The sequence below is a fragment of the Cyprinus carpio genome, chromosome A3 (genome assembly GCF_018340385.1).
Source record: "Cyprinus carpio isolate SPL01 chromosome A3, ASM1834038v1, whole genome shotgun sequence".
Classification (NCBI taxonomy): Eukaryota; Metazoa; Chordata; class Actinopteri; order Cypriniformes; family Cyprinidae; genus Cyprinus; species Cyprinus carpio.
The window spans coordinates 4,445,534-4,470,019 of NC_056574.1; the positions used below are offsets into that span (position 1 = coordinate 4,445,534).

Sequence of the window (24,486 nt, forward strand, 5' to 3'; positions counted from 1 at the left end):
GACCTCATGATCCCCTACGTGCTCTTTGGGATCCGCGAAGTTCCCCAGGCCTCAACTGGCTTCACCCCCTTCGAGCTTCTGTTTGGCCGACAACCCCGGGGCCTCTTGGACGTGGCCTGGGAAGCGTGGGAGCAGCAGCCGGCCCCCCGCATCGTACCGTCATCGAACATGTCCGGCAAATGAGGGAACGGATCGACCGAGTGATGCCGTTAGTCCGGGAACACCTCACCAGGGCCCAACAGGCGCAGCAACGTCATTATGACCGGGCAGCCCAACCACGGGAGTTCCAACCGGGAGACCGCGTCATGGTCCTGGTCCCCAGCTCTGCCTGCAAATTTCTGGCCTCCTGGAAGGGACCCTACTCGGTCGTGGAGAGGATTGGACCGGTCACTTACCACCTGAGACAGCCGGGATGACGGCAGGCGGAGCAACTCTACCACATCAACCTCCTAAAGAAATGGGTGGGGACCTGGGACCAAGTAGCTGCCCTGAGCCTCACAGAGCCCGTGGTTGTGGATGTCAACCCCCACCTTTCGGCTGCCCAGAAGACGGAGCTGCAGCACCTGGTCAGTCAGTTCCAGGATGTGTTCTCCTCTCAGCCCGGGCAGACCAACGTGATTCAACATCATATCCGGACGCCCCCAGGAGTCATTATTAGGCAACGGCCCTACCGAGTCCCGGAGGCTCGTCGGCAGGCTATTGAGGAAGAGGTCCAACAGATGCTAAAGGTGGGTGTAATAGAAATATCCCGGAGTCCGTGGTCCAGCCCCATTGTGATGATCCCAAAGCCGGATGGCACCCTCCGCTTTTGTAGCGACTTCCGCCGCCTGAACGAAGTCTCCGAATTCGACGGGTACCCCCCATGCCTCGGGTGGATGAACTGCTGGACCGGCTAGGAAGGGCCCGGTATATCAGCACCCTAGACCTCACCAAGGGCTATTGGCAGGTACCGCTCTCCGAGGCCGCCAAGCCGAAAACCGCCTTCTCCACCCCCAGTGGCCACTGGCAGTACCGGACCCTTCCCTTCGGCCTACATGGGGCCCCCGCAACGTTCCAGCGGATGATGGACATCCTCCTGCGGCCTCACCAAGCTTACGCAGCCGCCTACCTGGATGACGTCGTGGTCCACTCCGAGGCGTGGGACGAACATCTGGATCGTCTGCGGAGGGTGCTTTCTTTCGGAGCTCCGGCGGGCTGGACTTACCGCCAATCCCCGCAAATGCCACCTAGCCCTCTCTGAGGCCAAGTACCTGGGCTACCAAGTCGGCCGAGGACTCATCCACCCTACAGTGGATGGCCCGCGCCAAGGACACCAACGCCAGGGTGACTCGCTGGTTCCTAGCGCTCCAGGACTTCCACTTCGAAGTCCGCCATCGAGCTGGGGCCGCCAACGCGAACGCCGATGGCCTCTCCCGGATCTGGACAGCTTATGCAGGTCTGTCAGGGGTCATTCCCCACCCTCCCCTAATTTCACCCCTACTTTCTACATGTCTTCGCAGGACCAGAACGACGCTTAGGGGGGGGGAATGTGACGAGCACTCCCAGAGGAATCAGCGTCGCCCTGGAAACCAAAGCAAAACACCTGGGAAACCCAAAGCAAAACAAACACCTGCACGTCCTCGTCACCCCGCTGATCGGTCACAGCTGCTCCCCATCAGCCAGCACATTTAAAAGGAGCACATGTTTCACTCAGGAGAGGTTCTCGAACCGAATGCAACACTGGTCTAATCCCCCTCTCCTTCCTTCACAGAAAGCAGCGAGTGACCGACAGCCCACACACTTTGGAGCACGTCAGGACACCCACTTTCACCTTGATTGGGCACCGAAGAGCACGGAGAGCACACGGGAAGCACCAACCAGCAGAAAGCGGATCAGGACACTTCACCAGGCACCCTTCACTTATCAATAAATCCACCCTCCGGGGCATTTAATTCACGCACCTCTTGTCGAGTGTTTCTTCACCCCGTGACAGTTTATATTCAGTGAACATATCTGCAATATATTTTGGTCCTAGGTCATTGAGTGATTTATAAACGAGTAAAAGTACTTTAAAATCAATCGTAAAAAATAACTGGAAGCCAGTGTAAGGACCTGAGGACTGGTGTGATATGCTCAGATTTTCTGGTTCTAGTCAGAATTCTGGCAGCAGAGTTCTGGATGAGCTGCAGCTGTCTAATGGTCTTTTTGGGAAGGCCGGTGAGGAGACCGTTACAGTAGTCCACCCTGCTGGTGATAAAGGCATGAACAAGTTTCTCTAAGTCTTGACTGGAAACAAAACATCTAATTCTTGCAATGTTTTTGGGTGTTAGTGTTTTTATTTATTTGGTGTTTTGTTATGATTTGTGAAACTAAGGTCTGTCTCCAGAATCACACCAAGATACCTGACTTGATTTTTAGTTGTTTGTCCCCTTGAGTCAAGGTATGCATTCACCTTTGAGAACTTCATCTTTGTTTCCAAATGCAATAACTTCAGTTTTTTCCTTGTTTAACTGAAGAAAGTTCTGGCACATCCAACTATTAATATCATCAATACATTGGCAGAGGGAGAGTCAATGGGGCTGTAGTCATTTGGCGATAAGGCTAGGTAAATCTGGGTATCATCTGCATAGCTGTGATAGGCAATTTGGTACTTTCTCAATATCTGACTTAGTGGAAGCATATACAGGCTAAACAAGAGCGGTGCCAGAATTGAGCCTTGTGGGACTCTGTTTGTCATGGACTTCCACTTAGACTTATGCTCTCCTAGACTCACATAATAGCCTCTCCCTTCTAAGTATGACCTGAACCATTTGAGTACCATCCCAGAAAGCCCGACCCAGTTTTCCAGTCTCTCTAGTAGTATGTTATGATCGACAGTGTCAAAAGCAGCACTGAGATCTAGCAATACCAGCACTGATATTTTGCCAGAGTCAGAATTTAAGCGAATATCATTTATTATCTTAATGAGCGCTGTCTCTGTGCTGTGATGCAGTCGGAAACCAGATTGAAAATTGTCCAGGAATCTATTTGAGTTTAAGTATTTGTTCAGCTGATTAGAAACTACCTTTCTATAATTTTGCCTATAAAAGGAAGATTAGATATTGGTCTATAATTGCTCAAAATGGTGTTATCAAGTTTGCTCTTTTTCAGGAGGGGCTTTACAACTGCAGTTTTCAGGGAGTTTGGAAATGTCCCAGAAAGAAGTGAGGCGTTCACCACTTCTAAGAGATCTGCTTCTAAACAGTTAAGCACATTTTTGAAAAAAGATGTGGGAAGTGTGTCAAGATAGCAGGTTGACGATTTTAGGTGCTGCACTATTTCTTCCAAAATTTTGCTATCGATCGCTTCAAAAATAGACATAGTATCTTTTTGATATTGTGTCCAGATCTGTCTGACCTCTGCATTGCTTGAGGATGTGCTAATCGCCTTCCTGATATTAATGATCTTCTCAGAAAAGATGGAAGCAAACTCATTGCATTTGCTAACTGAGAGCATTTCACTTGGAATCTGACTTGGGGGTTTGTCAGTCTCTCAACAGTGGCAAAAAGAGTAGGAGTGTTGTTTAAGTTACTGTTTATAAGGTTTGAGAAGAAATTCTGTCTAGCTGTGGCTAGTTTCACATTAAAAGCATGAAGGCTGTCTTTATAGATGCTATAGTGAATTTCAAGTTTCGTCTTCCGCCACATCCGCTTGGCTTTTCTGCATTGTCTTTTCATAGTCTGAACTGCTGTTGATCTTATCCAAACTGATTTCTGTCTGTTTGTTTTCTTACTGACTATTATTGGAGCAATATCATCAATAACATTCTTAACTTTTGAGTTAAAGGAATCAAGGAGAATATCAACAGATTCTGCAGAAATGCTTGGTGTTAGAGATATAGCCTCCATAAACCGCACACTAGTGTTCTCGTTAATGCATCTCCTTCTGACAGAGACAGATCTAGATTCAGTGGTAGCAGAGATCAATATATCAAAGAAAATACAGAAGTGATCAGATAGTGCTACGTCCTTAATAACAATGGATGAAATGTTTAGACCCCTACTGATGATTAAATCTATAGTGTGTCCACCTTTGTATGTGGGTACATGCACATGCTGAATCAGGTCAAAAGTGTTTAGAACCGTTATCATTTCTTTTGTAATTTTGTTTTCTGCATTATCTATGTGAATATTAAAATCCCCTGCAATAGCAAAACAGTCAAACTCTGAGGAAATCATTGATAGCATTTCTGTGACCTCTTCAACAAAGGCTGGAGAGTATTTTGGAGGCCTGTAAATAATGATAAACAGAATGCGTGGAGCACCTTTCAGCACAATCCCTAGATATTCAAAAGACAAGTACTGACCAAATGACATTTGCTTGCATTGATAGACATCTTTAAATAGAGCAGCTACACCTCCACCTCTCCTAACAGTCCTGCAAACACTCATGAAAGTAAAGATAGGAGGGGCTGCTTCATTCAGGACTGTTGCACTGCAGCTGTCTTATAGCCATGTTTCATTTAGAAACATAAAATCCAGATTGTTTGTGGTTATAAAATCATTGATTAGAAATGATTTATTTTTTAGTGAGCGAATGTTTAAAAATGCTAACTTGATGGAAGTACTTTGTGTCTTTACATCAATCTTAGTTTGATGCATTATAGGCTGCAGATTAGATGAGTTTGCCCTTCGGCTTGAAAAGACCTTAGACTTTCTATCACGTGATAAAACTGAAATAGAGAAAGCTACAGGCACACTGAGTTCCCGCTTGTTCTGTAAACATTTGTGAATGTTGCTGCTATTATGGCGGGGACCCGACACATATCACTGAGAGCTGCTATCAGTTGTTTTTTGGTTCACCTACAGCAGATGGAGGGTTTGGGACCTGGCGTTGTGGCAGCGGTCGGGAGAGCTCTCACAGGAGCAGGGCCCACAGGCTTTGGTGGTTGGGGGGCCCGCCGTTTTTTTGGTGATATTTGCAGGCTTGCAGCGACTGAGTGAGAGAGTTTAGTCCCAGCATACACCAATTCCTCCATTTTCTGTGAGAAGCAAAGAAGTGGAGATGCTGGAGAGAGGGATAATGTGTCCGGTGAGCGGGGCTGTGTCTCTGGTGTTTCCGGTGACTGTGATATGTTGTCCTGGCTTCCCTGGCTGTTTTCCAGAAGGTCGTCCTTGGGGGCTGAGTCTTGTATCTGTTTTGATACATCACAGTCTGTCTGTGAGGAGCTCTGTGGACAGGGCTCAGCAGGGATAGTGTCCATCAGCAGTGCTTGTTGTGGCTGGATGGTGTTATCAGTGTCCTTGTGGGATATGTCAACCACATGATGACTCGGACCTGGTGTGTGTGTGCTGAATGAATTGACATACTCTGCTGAAGGATGGTGTAAGGCAAACAAGTACACGGAACACAGAAAAAGAGCACAGATAAACTGGGGAAATACATTTCGAAATGAGAAATTATTCTTATACAAGACCCAGACAGTGAAACATAGGCAAGAACCATGACATTGTTGATGTCGATTGCAATGGATGCCGTTTCTGTGTCAATAAATTAGTCTCTTTTTTTCCATTTACAATAATAATAAGTTGCATGTAAAAAATAAAAATAAAAAATCACTAGTATTTACAAAACAAAAAATGCACAATTACAAGAAAATGTTCTAATTATAATGTCAGAGCTATTGTAAACTGAATGTGTCTGGCTTCCAGTGTCATCTGCTTCATTATTTTTAACTTTACAAAACAAACTGTTATGCCACTTAGAAATTGCAGACTGGTATTTTATACCATATTATTTTAATTACAGTCGTAATTACAGGTGCATCTCAATAAATTAGAATGTTGTGGAAAAGTTCATTTATTTCAGTAATTCAACTCAAATTGTGAAACTTGTGTATTAAATAAATTCAGTGCACACAGACTGAAGTAGTTTAAGTCTTTGGTTCTTTTAATTGTAATGATTTTGGCTCACATTTAACATAAACCCACCAATTCACAATTTCCCAGTCAGGTGTGCTGTGGAAAATTATTCAAACTTCATATCTCTATTATATTTCATTATTATTATTATAAATCATAGGGGTTTACAAATATTTAAACCATGATGAGCATTAAAAATAACTTGTCAGTAAAACTTTGTAACGCCACTGTATACAGGTATACATTTTCAAAAAAAAAAAAAAAAAAAAAAAAAAATATATATATATATATATATAATATATTATATATATATATATATATATATATATAATTTATAAAAGTTTTCTCATGAGAACCAAAAAATGTCCCTACGACATCAAACTTTACTATTTGAGAGGACATCTGGTCCCCATAATGTAGGTTATATTTACTCTCTCTCTCTCTTTCTCTTAAGATTCAAGATACAAGATTTGAGTAGCTTTATTGTTATGGTAAAAAAGCATTTTTACATTGCCAAAGCATAGAAACATTTAAATAAACTTCCCACTTCATGTTGTGGTCAGTGTGGACACAGTCTATCTTCTTCTGGTAGCAGGTCTGTCTGTGTCTGTCTGTCTCTATAGTGAGGTTATGGTCACTGAGTCTGGACATGGTCAGGACTTTTCTTAGTTTAGGGTCTGCCAATTTATATTCTCTGTTTAGAGACAGATAGCGTTCTAATTTACTTTGCTGAGCTGTTGCTTCTGTCCAATGTTTCAGATATTTCTGTGTTTTAATGATTTGATTTAGTCTAGCTGGGATTTTGGATTGTAAAGTCAGTTCTGAGAGCAGCTGCTGAGGGGCTTTTCTCTGGGTTCAGTTCTTGGTAGTTTAAGGCTTTATGGTGGAGGGTCTCAGTATGACTGCTTTTTAGGTGCACATGGAATTTACTGGCCTTTTTTTTTTAATTATTATTATTAGTGGGTACAGCCCTAATTCTGCCCTGCAGGCATTGTGTGGAGTTTTTCATTTATACACTAAGAATATTTTTACAGAATTATGCCTGCAGAGTCTCTGTTGGGTGTTTGTCCCATTTGGTGAAGTCTTGGTTTGTGAGTGGACCCCAGACCTCACATCCGTGGAGTGCGACTGGTTCTGTAACCGATTGAATTATTTTTAGCCAGATTCTAACTGGGATGTCAAGTTTTATATTTTTCTTGATTGCGTAAATGCTCTTTGTGCCTTGTCTCTCAGGTCGTTCACAGCCTTGTTAAAGTTTCCTGTGTTAATGATGTTTATTCTGAGGTATGTGTAATTTTTAGTGTGTTCTAAGGGCATGTTGTTTAATTTGAAACTGTGATGTTGGATTTCGTGACTGGCCCTTTTTTGTAATCTCATAATTTTAGTGTTTTTAAGGTTAACTGACAAGGCCAATGTCTGACAGAAGGTGTGCAGGAGGTCCAGGTGCTGCTGCAGACCCTCTATGGTGGCTGACAGCAGCACTAGATCATCCACAAACAGAAGACATTTAACTTCAGTGTCTAGTAGGGTAAGACCGGGTGCTGGGGACTGTTCTAGGGCTCTTGTTAGTTCATTGATGTAGATATTGAATAGTGTAGGGCTTAAACTACAGCCCTGTCTCACGCCACGACTCTAGGGAAGGAAATCTGTGTGTTTGTTGCCAATTTTAACTGCAAATTTGTTATTAGTGTAGATGGGTTTGATGATGTTGTATGTTTTCCTCCGATGCAGCATTGGATTAATTGAAGTAAAAGCCCCTCATGCCAGATGGAGTCAAAAGCTTTTCTGAAATCGACAAAGCATGAAAATATTTTTTTCTCATCATTCTCCAATCATTCTCTCTCTCTCTCTCTCTCTCTCTCTCACACACACACACACACACACACACACACACACACACAGCTCAATCAAGGATTTGTCAAATGAGTGATTTAGACATATTTTGGTTGTCAGATAAGTAAACAGCATTAAAAGTTTAGGTTTAGGGGGATATTTTAAAAACTGGTTTTAAAAAGTTTAACAAGTTATATGATAATAATCATTGTAATCATTTGCAGGTCATCTCGGTGCCACAGTGCCTCCTTCTGGAGAGAAACAGCACTACGCGAGTCACAAATGAAAGTGAAAGTAAATGTTGTGACATTTTGCTCAAGCTCTCTGGAGACATTTCATCTCGAGTGTCCTGTGCTCTGGGCCGGACTTACCATTGGGCTTGAGTGGGCTGCAGCCCATGGGCCCCACCTTGGAGGGGGCCCCGCCTTTGCCCGTTTATGTTTGTTTGATTTGTTCATTATTATACGCTATTCAGAATTCATTCAGTATTAACCGCATTTCCACTGCGCAGGCGAGCAGTGTTGCCAAGTCAGCGGTTTCCCCCCGCGGAATTTGGCTACTTTAACACTGTTTCTGCGGGTTGATTTTCATGTCCGCGGGTTTAAGCGACCACAAGAACGTGATATTTATTCCCTAAAATGCGATTTTTTACCAGGGGACCCCTCGAAATGCGATTGGGTTAGTTTAGGCTAGTTTTGAGTACCAATTGGGCAGGTTTTGTCGTGAAAACCTAGCAACCATGCAGCGCAAGATCTAAACGGGCAAGCTGAGGCTACTACAGCTTATAACTACAACTAGACCTTCAAGTTCACAATCAAACAGCATAAACTGGTATTCATAAACTTACATTTCACATAGAAGGACACTGAATCGCGTTTGCATCAATTGGTTTGTTATCACATGGGCTACTTCAGCTCCATTAAGCTTTTAGCCCAGAAGAGCGCACATTTATAAAGATAATCATAAATTCTCAAATGTTCACACCTCATTTCTTTACAGAGAATGATTTTATATTAATATATTAATGTTGCACTAAATTATGCGATCATCTGATGAGTTTTGAGCGCTCTTTCTTGTCTTACTGCCATTACACAGTGGGGAAGATATGTCATTAAAATGATTTTAAATAAAAAATGACTATTTAATGAGTTTCTGTTTTTATAACATAGCTATGCCTATGATGCAGGACTTAGCCTATCACACAAACAAGTCCGTTTATATATATATCTGCAAGATCGCAAATGTATAGTAAACAACAACTTACAGAATTCCGTTTTGCTATGTCAGAAAGAAAATAGAACAAACAGCAGAACCGCTGCATCTCCAAAGTGTTTTGTTCCTCAGGGTTACACGGACCAGTAAATGATTCAAAGTAGTCGTTTGCAAAGTTAAATGAATCAGCTTTTTTAAAAAGAATTGGTTGATTCAACTCAATCATTAAGACAGTCACTTGCTGCCACCTACTGGTGGTTGTAGTTTCATATTCAAATAAAAGTAGCTTATTTTATATTTTTAATATTTCTACATTAAAATGTAATATTTAAACAACATTTATGCACAATCCATCTATAAATTTTGTTGATAGTGACTTAATTTGATTTTTAATAGTCAGCATGTCTTTTTATTTTATTTTATTTATTGATTAAATAAGAACCTGACATAAGAGGACACAGATATAACAATAACTTTTATAATACTAATAAGCCAACATCTGTTTTTTTTTTTTTTTTTTTTTTTTTTTTTTTTTTTTTTTTTTTTTTTTTGCTCAAAGTTATTTCAGTGTTTTGATTTCTCAACTGAGAGAACACATCCTGTTTATTATATTATAATGAATATTTAATATTACATTTAAATTTATGACTAAAAGCCTAGACATGTTGCATATTAACTGTACTGTTTATAAAACCTCAAAGCATGTTTGTTCATTTTGTGTTACTCCAAAATGATGTTCTATTTGAGGGCATTTGTAGTGTAGGTATAGGGCCCAAACATAACCTCAAGCCCAGGGGCCCCCGCCTGCCTAAGTCCTGCCCTGCCTGTGCTTCTCAGTACCACCTGAAAATTAAGTCTTGTTGTAGGCTACACACGTTCAGTACATCCTCTGACTAAAATCAGACTGGCGAGTTTGTGACCATGAGACCATGAGAGACCATGTGACCATAAATTAAGTGAACTTTGCAAAAGCACAAGTAAATAAGTCAGATCTACACGCATTATAAGCTTCGTTAGGCAGAAGGGTGGACTTTAAAATGATGAACAGAAATAAACTGATATTAAGCAAATACTGGTGAGCTGTAATATGCTTGTTTGTTCAGTCAGTTTCTTAGTAAATATCCCACATTTACGCATTTTTATTTTATTTTATTTTTATTTTTATTTTTAGCAGACCCTTTTATCCAAAGCGACTTCATTCAGGCATTCAGGCTATACATTTTTTATTTTATTTTTTTCAGTATGTATACATATCAATGTTAGTATTTTGCAGTGATATTATATATAAATATAATATCACTGCAATCACTGATATATATAAAATCAGGGGGGTTTCCTCCGAGGAAGCAAGGGAGGCAGTGTCTACTCAAGAGATGGAGTGAGAAAATAATCGATACTACAGAAAATAAATAAATAAATAAATAAATATTACGAAAAATGACATTAAAAGTATAAAAGTCTCTCGTTTTTATGAAGTAACACTGTCCAACAGCGACACCCGCTGGTAAAGTTACAGCGGAGGCTTGCCTCCCTTCATCCCATTGAATTAACACAGAGACCCCTTAGCCTGCTGTGGGTTTAGTAGGGGTTTATTGAGAATGAATGGGGGAAAGTCACGTGACAAGAGGCAATGCCATCGGCTGTGATTGGTTCATGCCGTAAATCCGGCCTCTTTTGTTTGTGTGCATTCAGCATTCACGAATCAGTCTGTATGAACAGTATAATGGCATTAATAGTTTGACTAATTAAAAAAATTAAGTAAAGAACTCACATACTTACAAACAAAACTTAATAACAAAATGTTATTGTGTGTATGTGTGACTGTGAGGGACTAAGAGTGATAGGAGAGCTGTCATTATGTCAGTTTGCAAAAAAACAAACAAAAACACTCCTTGAGAGTCCAAAAATATTTGCTGCACGATGAAGCCTTTTAGAACGCAGTTAGAATACCCTTATAATTAAAGCAATGAAAGAAAAAACATCCATGTATGAGTTTTTATGTTTTTATTAGGGCTGGGCAAGTTAATGCATTATTATCATGTTAACACATTAATTAATTATTGTGCGTTAACACAGTTTTTGTTATTATTATTATTAAAAAAAAAGTCTGTTGCTCACTGGCTCTGAATACACATACAGACAAATCATGGGTCACAGGAGGGGATGCTCCTGATCAAATTATTTAGGCTAAGCATCAACATTCACAAACCACTGTCCACTGTTATTTTTAACAGAAAAGAATGCAACAAGCTCGTAATCATGACTTTATAAGTTGGAAATAGGAAGTTTGCAATGGCATAGAAGCAGTCTTGCTCAACACAGTGGAGTGAATCATTTTGTAAACTTTGTGGTTTATTATTTTGAGTCGTATGGGATGTGGTAACACACATCCCTCTCAGAAATATTAACGCGATCATGCAGCACGTATGAGAAGATCTGCGCTCTGGCGCGGTTAGCGCTCATACTCACTGTTCTATATATAAGTGAACCGCGCTCTTGCCCACCTCTTCCAACCGAGCCAGGGACTGCTACCTAGCAAAAAAATTTTCATGTTCTGGGAATGTTTTCGGTGGCAAGTTTTATTTTAGTTCCCAGAATGTTCTGCTAAAAGTTAGGATAACATTCTCTGAAACATTCTAAAAATGTTTATTGATTATGATAACATTGTTAGAACATTCTGCTCTAACATTCTAATAAATCTTTCCATCACACAAGATGTGGACATTGCTCAGAAGTAATGTAGACATTGTCCATGAGGGGCTGTCACGCACAAACAAAACCGACACCTGCACACAAAATAAACCCCAGGCCTGGTCTTCTCTCGTCCTTCACTGTCTTAACTCCTCCTCTTTATCCTTTCAGAGCTCCTCCTTGGGACTCGAGACCGGTGAGTGGTGCAGGTGTCGCTCATTTCCAATTACTCCACTGGCCTCGACCCGTTCCCACGGCTCTTGGCCCTGCCCCACTCGTCATAATGAATAATCATTCAGAACTAGTTATGAGTAATTATAAATATTTAGATCCGCTGTAAGTATTTACTTTACCTGCAGTGTCAACTGTCTGTCAATTCTAAGAATGTTGATTTCCTGGTTAAGGAAAATAACTTTCTTATTATACAATACTACTCAGAGCATGTAGCAAAAATCTGCATGATTAGGGACTTCAGTTATGAGCAAACAATAAACAGCCTCAAGTGTGATACAAATAAGACTTTATTAACTACATAAACACTTAAACTAGTCTAACATACACACACACACACACACACACACACACAGATGCATACAGCTGGCATAGGAAGAGGGGTTAAAGCTTAAACAGTAAAGAGATGAGAAATAAAAACATGAAGCTATGGTACAATTTGATATTCAGCAGATCTACAGCCTGAAGTAAACATCGGTTTCTTAGTTCAAACACACCTTTGTAAAAGGTGCATAAGATACTTAATGTATCCATTAAAAAGACTAAGTTTGATACTTGCACGTCTCTGCTGTGTGATAAAGAGTCCTGATGCACTTTGGGGCTCCAGTTGGTCTCTGCTGAAGTGAATTGATGAGACCATTTGAATCAGAGGATCTTGATGAATGAATAGTCAAGGCCGAAGCCTGGCACAAGCTTAGCGTGGTTTTGAAAGCTCTTAGCTCAGCATCTTCTCCTGGAATTCCTGAATCTAAAAGAACCCGCCTGATCTGGTGATCAGTGATCTATATAGGGGGATGATGTCACACCCTCAGGATTTGAGTTAGCCAATGAGGAATGGTACCTTTTGGAGGGAAGTTTTACAACTCTTTGTTCCTAGTATGGTGTCTTGCATATGAAATTAGATTGGGGGGTTCAAGAGAAGAATCTTTAAGATTCTCATAAAACTAATTTGTTGCATAGGCATCAACATATAATATACACTCTCATTTAGATCATGAAAATACAAACTCATAGATAACAAACATCATATAGCTGAGGTTATATTAACTAGTGATCCATCATAAGCATGTATAAAACATATACAATACACAAAATAAAATATACAAGAACAGTAACAGCATACACGATGCCCTAAAGTATATGTGAATTAATTAAAAGAAAGGTGTTTGTATGTTTTTTTTAATTATGTGTAGATTTTTATGTTTTTTTGTTGTTTGTTTTTCTGTTTTTTGAATTAAGAGTGGCTTAGCTACATTCTTGGGCGTCGTAAACCTAGTGTTATCAGATAATGTGCCTTTGGTTGCTAGGGAACCAGAGGCCTGTTCTGTCCATTTTGAGGTGATAGGTGCCTTTTGGGGGAAGGGTCCATAAACCCTCTGGTTAGATAAGGAGTCGTTAGATGTTATTTGTTAAATGTGACAAATAGTTGTGTGTCTGATTGGTCCAAATGCTATAGTGGTTAAGGATACTCTACAAGCCATCAAACTGAAACATCAGAAAAGGTTTGCCACTATAAACAAACAAACAAACAAACAAACAAAAAAAATTACAACTGATTTAAAAGCATAATGATGAGTGTCATCATTAATGCTTCAATCACAGAATGGCACAATCTGGTTTATTTTTCAGTTTTTCAACTTCTTGTTGCAGCTCTTTTATTTCTTCTCCTTTCTGCTCTTTCAGGTGCTGATAGAGTTTTTCCAGTAATTCCTGTTGTTTATGACGTTCTTCCAGCATCTCTGTGAGCTCCTGAACCTGCTGTTTATTTCTCTCTCTTAAATCATTCAGTTCTTCTGCTTGTTTTCTGGCTTCATCCTCATGTTTCTTCTTTATGAATTTTATTTCATCTTCGTGTTTCTGTTTCATTTCCTCTCGTTCTTTCTCTTCTCTTTCTTTTCTCTCTCTTTCTCTTCTCTTCATCTCTTCTTGTTCTTGTTTCAGATCTTCAATCATGCTCTTCCATCTCTTTCTCTCTTCTTCTTGTCTCTCATCATCTTCTCGTTTTATTCTCTCCCACTCCTCTTTTCTCTCTCGTTCCAGTCGTTCATAATGATTTTTCATTTCAGTTTTGTTTTGTTCATATTCTCTCTCTTTTTCTTCTCTTTCTCTTCTCTGTTTCTGTCTCTCATCCTCTATCTTCTGTCGTTCTTCTTCTCTCTCTCTTTCAGTTTTCTTTCTCATTTTCTCCATTTCTTCTTGTTTTTCTCTCAGTTGTTCCTCATGTTTCTCTTTTCTCTTTCTTTCTTCTTCTACTCGTTCTCTCATCTGTCGTTTCTTTTCCTCCTCCCATTCTTTCTGCTGTCGTTTAATTTCCTCTTGAATCCCTTTTTTATTATTTTCAACTTCTTTTATTTTTCTTACCCATTCCTGTCTCTCTTTCTCTTCTTGTTCTTTCCTCATTTTCTCCTCCAAATCTCTCTTCTTTATTTCTTTTTCTTCTTTGATCTTTAACTGTGTTATAACACGTTCTTGTTCATTTCTCATCTTTTCTTGATCTTGTCTGTATTTTTCTTCTCTCTTTCTGTCTTCTTCTTCTCTTTCTTTTTGCTGTTTTTCATACTGTGATATCTGATTTTCAAACTCTTTCTTCATTTCTTTAATTTTGTTATTATACTCAGCTCTTTGCTGTATTTCTTCTTCTGATCGTTCCTGGTTTTCCTTCTCTCTTTTCTTCTTTTCTGTTTTTTCTTTTTCTTCAAACTCTTTTCTGAGTTGTTCCTCTTTTTCTCTGAACTGATTCTCCATCTTCATTTTCTCTTCATCTGCTCTTTGTTTCTCTTCCTCGAGTCTCTTCATCATGTCTCTCATGTCCATCTCATATTTGGCTTGTAATTCTTCTCTTTCAGCCTGTATTTCTCTTTCCTCTTTCAGTATTTCCTCCATTCTATTCTTAATGGACATCTCTGCCTCCTCAAACATGCTGTTAGTGAAATATCGACCCACTGATTACTGTTCTTCAGCTCTCTATCATGTATTTAACAGCTGAATCACTTGAGTTTTGTCTTGTTTTCTCTGTTATTGAAAGCCAGGAATCTGTTTTCCACAATCTCTGATCAGTTTCTTGACCTCAGCATTTTTTCCTCTCTCCACATATTTTTCTATAGCTTCACCCTTGAGATTGTCTCCTCTAGTGAACAGAACGATGCTGAACTGAGCAGCTTTATGGCCGAAGATCTTCATTATCAGATCCACAGTGTCTGCTTCTTCCTTGGTGAATCTCGTCACACTCAATACAGTGACAAACACATGAGGTCCAGGAGACGAGAGTGAAACACATTTCACTATTTCTTCCACTGCTTGTTCATTTGAGAATGTTGTGTCGAAGAGTCCTGGAGTATCAACCACAGCTACTGATCGACCATCAACTTCACCAACTCCCTTCTTACAGTCAGTCGTCACTGAATCTGTGCTTGCTTTACTCTCAACATTTTCCCAGAATAGTGTTTCCTGTTGCACTCTTTCCATTTCCTGTCCTTCCGATCAAAACAATCCTCAAACTCTCCAGATCATCTGAACATTCAGCACCTGAAAGTAATGCATGTATACATGTGTTCATATCATGTAGTTATAGGCACAAGCTTCACATTCAAGTGTTAAACTTGGAGCTTAAAGGGATAGTCACTCAAAAATAAAAATCTGCTGTTAATTTACTCACCCTCAGACCATCCAAAATCTAGGTGACTTTTTTTTCTCTTTAGTACAACAGTAAATGTTTTTAGGTGAAACCATTGTCCTTGGTGATTCATAAATTGAATGTTTTTTTTTTTATGAATCACCACTTCGCGTCATGCCCCCATCACCACCTCAGGTGTGCATTACAGGTGCTGGTCATATAATTAGAATATCATCAAAAAGTTGATTTATTTCACTAATTCCATTCAAAAAGTGAAACTTGTATATTATATTCATTCATTATACACAGACTGATATATTTCAAATGTTTATTTATTTTAATTTTAATGATAATAACTGACAACTTAGGAAAATCCCAAATTCAGTATCTCGGAAAATTAGAATATTACTTAAGACCAGGGCCGTCGCTAGTGGGGTGAAAGGTGGTGATGATTATAGGGGCCCACGGCTGATTGGGGGGCCCCCGGCGATCTCAACCGTCTGGACGCTCAGGAAAGTTGACCAGGCCACCGCTGCGCGTCGTTTTCACGAAAGCTTATCATTTTCACGTGTTTTAAAAACTTGCCAATTTAAACATTCAAAAGAGTTTAAACCATCCGAACACAAGACGCCGAAAAGCTGAAGTGAGTAGCTGGTTTCTCGCGCGCTGTGTTCGGTGCGCACGCGGAGAGCCGCGTCTCACAGACAGCAACATTGAACCGAGCTCTCCAGTGTGAAGTTCTCCTCGAACCTGAACGAACAAATACAAATCGCAGTTTAAACAAAACAGAAAAGGATGTGAAAGAGCCCAATTCAGCACCCGCGGTCGTTCTGGTGTTCAGGGCTCACGCAGAGAGAGGCTTCTCAAAACGCTTGAACACACCCGAATTTGCCTCTTTTGCTCTTGTACTGACAAATACATACAGCATATGTCAAAATATCCATCCTTAGAAAGTATGTTCGAAAAAAACTGTTGGTTATGTCTTAAGTGAAAGTAAAACCTAGTGGGAAAACAGTGGAGAAAAAAATCGGATGTGTATTATGTTGGATGGATTCGTTGTCTCTTAAAGTGACCGCGCCTAATTTAGCTACTAGCTGCTGTAATGTTAGTTAATCCAAGAAAATGAAAGAAAGAAAAATCACACACTGCTCTCGACTGAATTACTTAGTAGTTTTACCAAGAATTAATACACAGTCAAACCAGCAATTATTCAGACGCCAGATGTATATTTTTATTAGTAGGTGCAGGACACTATAATATATTTATGCAGGTGAGTATAGCAAAATAAAGCGATCTGTGACATATACCCAAAAATTCTTCATACAGTGAACTAGTGAAACTGATTAAAAAAAATATTCAGACACTTTGACCTGACCATGTTTTGTTTATGTTTTTTCCTGAATTGCTAATGCTACCTTTTCACACCTCAGACTGAACAAAGTTAAGCATTGCTTGGTAATTGGTCAACAAAGGTATTGATAGATGTGTAAATATTGTCATACTAACAACTGTCTGAGTTTTGGTTGATTGTAGTCCATTACATACATTTCTATCAAAGTTATCTAACATTATCAAGATGCATTTGTTCTTAGACAGTTTAACTTTGAGTTCTTGTCATATTTTACTACCATATTCTAAACTATAGCAAATAAACTGTGATAAATGTGAGAAATGTTGTAGGTGTCTGAATACATTTTGGTTTGATTGTATATTTATTTTTTACAGTGAAGACTTAAGCAGTGCTACTTTACATTTAATTATTTGGTTTCTGTACCTGGACACAAACTTGAATAAACTAAAACATTGTGTAAATAGCACAAATAAATAAATAGAACAAACATACAAATTAAACAATTTCAAACAGGGCCCACTGGTACAATCTGCACCGGGGCCCCGCAAACCCCAGCTACGGCCCTGCTTAAGACCAATACAAAGAAAGGATTTTTAGAAATCTTGGTCAACTGAAAAGTATGAACATGAAAAGTATGAGCATGTACAGCACTCAATACTTAGTTGGGGCTCCTTTTGCCTGAATTACTGCAGCAATGCGGCGTGGCATGGAGTCGATCAGTCTGTGGCACTGCTCAGGTGTTATGCTCTCAGGGCTTAAAACGTGCCGGGCGGGGCTAATAGCCTCGGGCCAGTAGCACCACTGTCGGGCCAGAAGCTCCGCTGCATGTCACTAAAACCCGCCCTTCACACGCCTCTCAGGAACAACGTCATGCAACCCCATCGTTTCACCAACAAAGAGAAGTTATCAGAAAACTAAGAAATAAGTCACTGGAACTAGCGCGATCACAAAACGAACACGATAAAAGCGGTCGTTTGTTTGAATGCTTTGTTAAATATTCAAATTCAAAAGCATCAATGTTTTACTATAGAATAAGTGATACATAGATCATAATTAATTAATTTATCAGGACTCAAAATTAATCACACAGAAATACATGTATTTCTATTTTATTTATTTGAAAATATAAAATGAAAATGAAAATAGCCTGCTTATTCAGTCGAGTCTGTTTCTGTTTATTTGTAGTCACAGGCTACATCACATTTAGAATGAATGATAATAACTCTATTTTTATAAAAGCTCCCGAACAAAAAACATTATTATATTTTTATTATAGGCTACGTGGAGCTAAACTCTCAAGACGAGACTTATGATAGATAAAATGTGTTACTAAATAAATACACGATTGTGATAGAGAATAAGAAGTTGATGTCTGATTTCTTCAAGTGGTTGCATTTACCATGTTTACTATGGTAATGTTAATGTCTAGCGTGCAGTCTTTTACATCGCTTATACATATTTCTGCCTTGTTTAGTGATTATAATCCACATCGGATCAAATTATTTCAAACACATGCTTCTGACTGAAAGTGAGTTTTGAGTTCAACTTATTTAAAAAAGTTTTTAATGCTGGTGTTATAGCTGTTAGCTTTCTGAAATGATCCGCAGCGCAGATGCTCTCTAATTTTTATAAAAGCTTTTTTCTATCACATCTTTTCCTTCCCTTCACCTCTCTATTAATGTGCTTGGACACAGAGCTCCGTGAACAGCCAGCCTCTTTTACAATGACCTTTTGTGTCCCTCCTCTTGCAAGGTGTCAATGCTCGTCTTTTGGACAACTGTCAAGTCAGCAGTCTTCCCCATGATTGTGTAGCCTACAGAACTAGACTGAGAGACCATTTAAAGTCCTTTGCAGGGTGTTTTGAGTTAATTAGCTGATTAGAGTGTGGGCACAGGTGTCTTCAATATTGAACCTTTTCACAATATTCTAATTTTCTGAGATACTGAATTTGGGATTTTCCTTAGTTGTCAGTTATAAACATAAAAATTTAAAGAAATAAACATTCGAAATATATCAGTCTGTGTATAATGAATGAATATAATATACAAGTTTCACTTTTTGAATGGAATTAGTGAAATAAATCAACTTTTTGATGATATTCTAATTATATGATCAGCACCTGTAATTCAACGGCCCGTCGTCAATTATTCCTTACTTATTGCACAGATACTATTAAAACTGAACTGAGATGATGACATGATTGAATTCAATGATGAACTGCCTTTAACTGTCATTTTGCATTATTGACACACTGTTTTCCTAATTAATGTTGTTCAGTTGCTTTGACGCAATCTTTTTTGTTTAAAGCGCTATATAAATAAAGGTGACTTGACTTCATTTGGGCTCAGGCGCGGTACACATGTGTGATCAATAACCGAGCCGGAGCACGGAACAGCTATTATTTTGTGTGCGCTACTGTCATCATTATGACCACAAACATATTCTATCACTACTACTACAGTACAATTTTCAATTTAATTAATATATAGTATATTTAGGTTTAGGTATATTTAGGGTCTGGTTCTCACCTTATTGATGAACATGAATTGTAGTTTGTGAGTAAAGCTGCAAATTAGGCCCAGTTTTGTGTGCATATGATATACAGTTTTGGCACCTATCCCAAACACCCCTAACCATTGCATATTATATGCACACCAAAGTCAATTTCTGCGTATAAATACTATGCCAAATAGGAATAGAAACTTGTGGTATTAATACGCATATTCATGAGATGGGGTTAGCAAATTCTTTCATCAGCCGCCTCCATAAAAATAAATTTATGTATTAGTGAAAATGGTTTCCTTCCTGTTATCTCGTACATGACGTAACCGTGCTCCGGCCCGGAATGTTTTGTGCAAATGTGAGTGCAGGGGGAGGGGAGGGGTTCTTGGTCCTCATTCTCAATTGTAAACAAACAGTGTCAGAATTCATGTGAGTATGTGCCCGCACATACACAGAGCTGGATAGATTACTTACAAATTGTAATTCATTAATTTCAGATTACATGTTGAGAACTGTAGTTACTAACGTAATCTAGGTTACTCATTTTACAATGTATTCTGACTATTTTTTTAATTAATTATAGATTATGTTTTATCAAACTTGTGTTAAACTTGCCATTAAACGTACCACACTGATATATAAAAAAAAAAAAAAATTAGAAAGAAAATATATTCCATTTGTTTTTACATCAACATCATAAAATGCTTTACACATTCCATTACACTGGGGTTTCCCAAACTGGGCATAATGTAAAAACTGCAGTGGGTTTGTGAGTTAATAAACCCCTGGTAATTAATTAAATCATAAAAATGTAAAACAAATTATTCAAACATTTGAACACTAAAAATAGAAATATTCAATTTGATTATCTGCATGTCAATGTGACCATTTTTTCTTCAGACTTCCAGAATCAACAGTTACTGAAGGATGTGATGAAAACAGTGTTTCACAGCTATACATTAACAGTGTTTAGTCATTTTTATGTGCATACAGTACATTGTATAATTTCTTGAGAGGTGTTTGCAAATTTATTTACATGACCCTTTCATGGACATTCTATATTATGAACTCAGTCAAAGCTAAATGGGAGCAGACACATATATGACCCTGCAGCACAAAAGCAGTCTTAAGTTGCTGGGGTATATTTGTAGCAATAGCCAAAAATACATTGTATAGGTCAAAATTATTATTTTTCTTGTATGCCCAAAATCATTAGGACATTAAGAAAAGATCATGTTCCATAAAGATATTTTGTAAATTTCCTACCGTAAATATATCAAAACTTAATTTTTGATTATGCATTGCTAAGAATTAATTTGGACAAATTCAAAGGCGATTTTCTCAGTATTTAAATTTTTTTGCACCCTCAAATTCCAGATTTTTTATTCAGCTTTCAGATGATGTATAAATTTTGAGAAACTGACACTTAAGACATGTTTTGTTTTCCAGGGTCACATATTTAGAAAGGAAAATTTAAAAGAGAAAAAACAAAAACAAAAAAAATTAGAGAGAATCTCACAATAAATTATGAATGATTTAATGCCATTGTGTAAATAATATGTAATCCATAAAAAAGTAATGGTAATCTCATTATGAACATTATAAAATGTAATATACAATTCAGATTACATGTAATCATTTACTAACCAGCTCTGTGCATACGTCATAATGCGACAGAAAGTTCATGTACAGACCATTCGTTTCACTACATTAGACTTCAATGTATCATCAGGAGCCAGGGGTATTCATTTAGTCTTGTTCTGTATGTTTGTTTGGGTTTTTTTTGACACTCAAAGACCTGCAGCCATAGACATACAGACATACAATCACCAAGAACAATGTGACTTCACTGTCCTACTGAAGAAAAACGTCTCCTATACATCTTGGATGGCCCGAGGGTGTGTGCGTAGGCAGCATATTTTCATTTTTGGGTGATCTATCTCTTTAAACTTAAAAAGCATGAACTTAAAGACTTTCTTCACTGACAATCCATGAGAAACTTTTGAAGGCAAATTTTTGTAAAGAGTTAAAGAATCATGTTACTGTTTTGCTAAACAATTTGACCATTTAATGGAAAAGAGCTGACTCAAATTATTTAATTAATTATGAATCAGATAAATCTTTTTCTACATTTACAACAGACTTCGAGAACACACATCATTGTGAGAGAACTATTTCTACATTCTGATGAAGAAGCATAAGCTTAAAAACACTCACCTTCTGACTGATTCTTCTGCTTTAACTCTTTGATTTCATCCTCCATTCTCTGTAGTTTCTCTTCATATTTCTCCTCTGTTTCACGTCTGACTCTGTTCTCCTGAGCTTTCATGTACATCTGTGGTGAATATGGTTCAGTCTTCATGTTCTCAATATAATCCAGTAGTTCTGGGATCTGTCTTGTGTTTTTATGCTCTTTTAAACCCATCACTCTGTACTGACCTCCACAATAACTGATTAAGCTCTGAGATTCTGAGCTGGATTTTATGAAGTCTGTCTCTGGTCTTTTAACAGTGCCTTCACTGATAAACATTACTATGAAATGCTCTCTGGAATAAAAGTTCTTCTGGATCTTCTCTATTTCTGCTTTGTCTTCATCAGTCAGTGGACCAACAGGAACAATGAGAAGAAAAACATGAACTCCAGGATCACAGAGAGACACACAGTGGAGAGTTTCACGCTTCACTTCCTCCTCTGAGAGTCGATTGAGAGCTGGAAGCTCCACCAGACTGATCAGACGACCATGAATCCTCTCCTCTTTCTTAAAGTGGTGTTTTTTGCCCTCTCTCTGATGTGAAGATTTTATAGTTTTTCCTCGTAAAAGTTTGGACACAGAGACTTTCAATGTTGGATCACTTCCACACAGAACCAGGTTCAGCTTCTGTTTTCCAGAGAAATTAGCTGGCACTGAAAACATATTAAAAACATTAGACTTCCTTAAACAACAACCACATTTTAGAATATGAAAATCTTAGCTTCCAATATTTTTATCAACTTACTGTTGGAGCGAATCCACTCTCTTATATCAATTGTATTTTTATTTTTTTTTAATAGACATTATACAAATAGTTATGCTGTATTCTGCCATTCTCCAATCATATTTCATATAAACTTTTTTGTTGTTGTTGCTTTTATTTGCTAAGCATTTTTTTTTCTTTTGTTATTTGGTCCAAAAGCATTAAAGCTGTTCCCTGTTCCTCAATTCATTCTTGTTCCAATTCACTTCCTTTGAGTTTTCATTTTACATTATACACATGTACACTTTATTCATTGAGAATGATTAACAGTACAGCTTTTGTGAAACACTGTCTGCTGGAAACTTTCCAGGACACAGGGCACAAGTTTAACAACAGTAACAAAATAAGTTCTGCTTATAATCAAAGCATGAAATTTCCTGTTTTGTTTGGAAGCTTTTTTTTTTTTTTAAATGTAGTTTTGTATAGTTATTCTATTTGATTATCATAATAAGAAGAGAAATTCTGAAATCGTACTTAGACTTCCTTCACTTCTCTTGCTCTGTTCGGGTTTTCCATCATCTTTGTAATAAGAACGCTCTTTGTTTTTTCCCTCTGATCTGACTGAACCATGAGATCTTTGCTCTTCATCCACTGATGTTCCTTCAGCATCACCAAATATTTCACATGTGAGGTATTCTTCCAGGTTTTCCTGAAGAATCTTATCAATACTCTTGAATATGTCAGATTGCCATTCTGGGTTTTCTGTTTCAAACTCCAAATGTCTTCCTCCACATTCCTTTATTAACTGCTGAATAGCTGTCTGCTTTATTACAGAACTCATGTATGAGTAATCTCTCTCTTCATCAGTCGTGAGAACGATGGAACGATTAATCGCTTCTCCTCTGAATTTGTTGAGCACATGTTTCACTCTTCTCAGGTCCTCTTCGGTGAAGTTTTTATACTGCAGTATGATTATGAACACATGAGGTCCTGGATCAGATTGATTCACACACTCTCTCACTGTCTGTGTGATCTGATGATCTGAGAGGTCAGGATTCAGCAGATGAAGAGTGTTAATGACTGTGATCTGTCTGCCCTTCACTGTTTCGCTGATTTTCAGCACATTGTGCTGCTTTATAGGTGCATCACTCTCATGCACATCTATTCCCAGGATCGAGTTTCTGACTCTGCTGTTTTCTGATACATTCTTCCCCAGAAGAACAATCCTCAGATCACACACTGAAACACACAAAAACACATTCATATATTCTTTCACGAAAATATTTTGAAAAGAAATAAATAAAAGTCATAAATTAAATAATTTAATGAACTTACTGTTAGGGTGTTCTTCACTTTTACTTCGTCGCCTTAGCCTCTCTGAAAATAACATCACACATATAGTATCAGATGTGATGAATATGACATGATTGAACATTCACAATCATCATGACTGACTGGATTTAGTGAATGTGTACAGAAAATTCTTAGAATTAACATGCAAACATTACGTCTGGTTTAATTATTGATGGTTTACAACATTAATCCTGTTTCACATAAAATGCAGGTTAATAATTAATATTAATACTATGTTTTGTCAATCATATTTTTTTTTTTTCACTTACTGGTGGGACGATCACCGGGTGGGCTTTGGTCTCTCTTGCTTTCTATAAATAATAATAAAAATAAATAAATCAACAGTTATTAATATCTGCATTATTATTCTTACTGACTAGAACACGTTAATAAACCAAAGCACAATGCACATATTACAAAGCCATTTTTTATCTGTAATTCAGTGTTAAAGTTTCTATCTACTTGAACTCAAATAAAGGTGCAATTTTAATAAAATGAATAGTTTTAAGACAGCAATGCAAATATTACAGATTTTACAGTTTGGCATTCATGAATAATTTAAGCTGTAATACTTTAAGACCTTTGTATCAAAATGTTAATGAAGATCAGATCCCCTCTGTATTTCTAGATTGTAATTGAGACACTGGTAGATCAAGTACCACTATAGATAGAAACAGCCAAGTATTTTTTTATATCTGAACAATGAAAATTCCTGTGGTTAGAATGATTGCTGATCTCTGCCCAACCCTGTGTAAAAAAAATAAAAAAATAAAAAAACACTGTCTCATGGTCTGTAGTCTCTTAGTCTCAGAGAGCAAGGAGATACAGATTCGAAGTCAAGTCAAATGTTGGATGCTTGAATCTGAT

General features: G+C 38.2%; 1 protein-coding gene across 2 annotated transcripts in view; it reads right to left on the reverse strand.

The window, feature by feature from the left end:
- LOC109059447 (GTPase IMAP family member 8-like) overlaps positions 1-23,637 on the reverse strand; it is a 45,226-nt gene extending 21,589 nt beyond the window's left edge. The window contains exons 1-4 of one of the 2 annotated variants that reach the window (XM_042716044.1): positions 23,602-23,637; positions 22,801-23,505; positions 22,309-22,338; positions 21,530-22,216 (exon numbers count right to left, since the gene is read on the reverse strand). In XM_042716044.1, coding sequence (XP_042571978.1) covers positions 21,530-22,216; positions 22,309-22,338; positions 22,801-23,505; position 23,602 — 1,423 coding nt within the window. In that variant the 5' untranslated portion in view covers positions 23,603-23,637. The remainder of the gene's footprint in view (positions 1-21,529; positions 22,217-22,308; positions 22,339-22,800; positions 23,506-23,601) is intronic. The other variant, XM_042716052.1, reaches the window with a different exon arrangement.
- Positions 23,638-24,486: the final 849 nt, after the last annotated feature.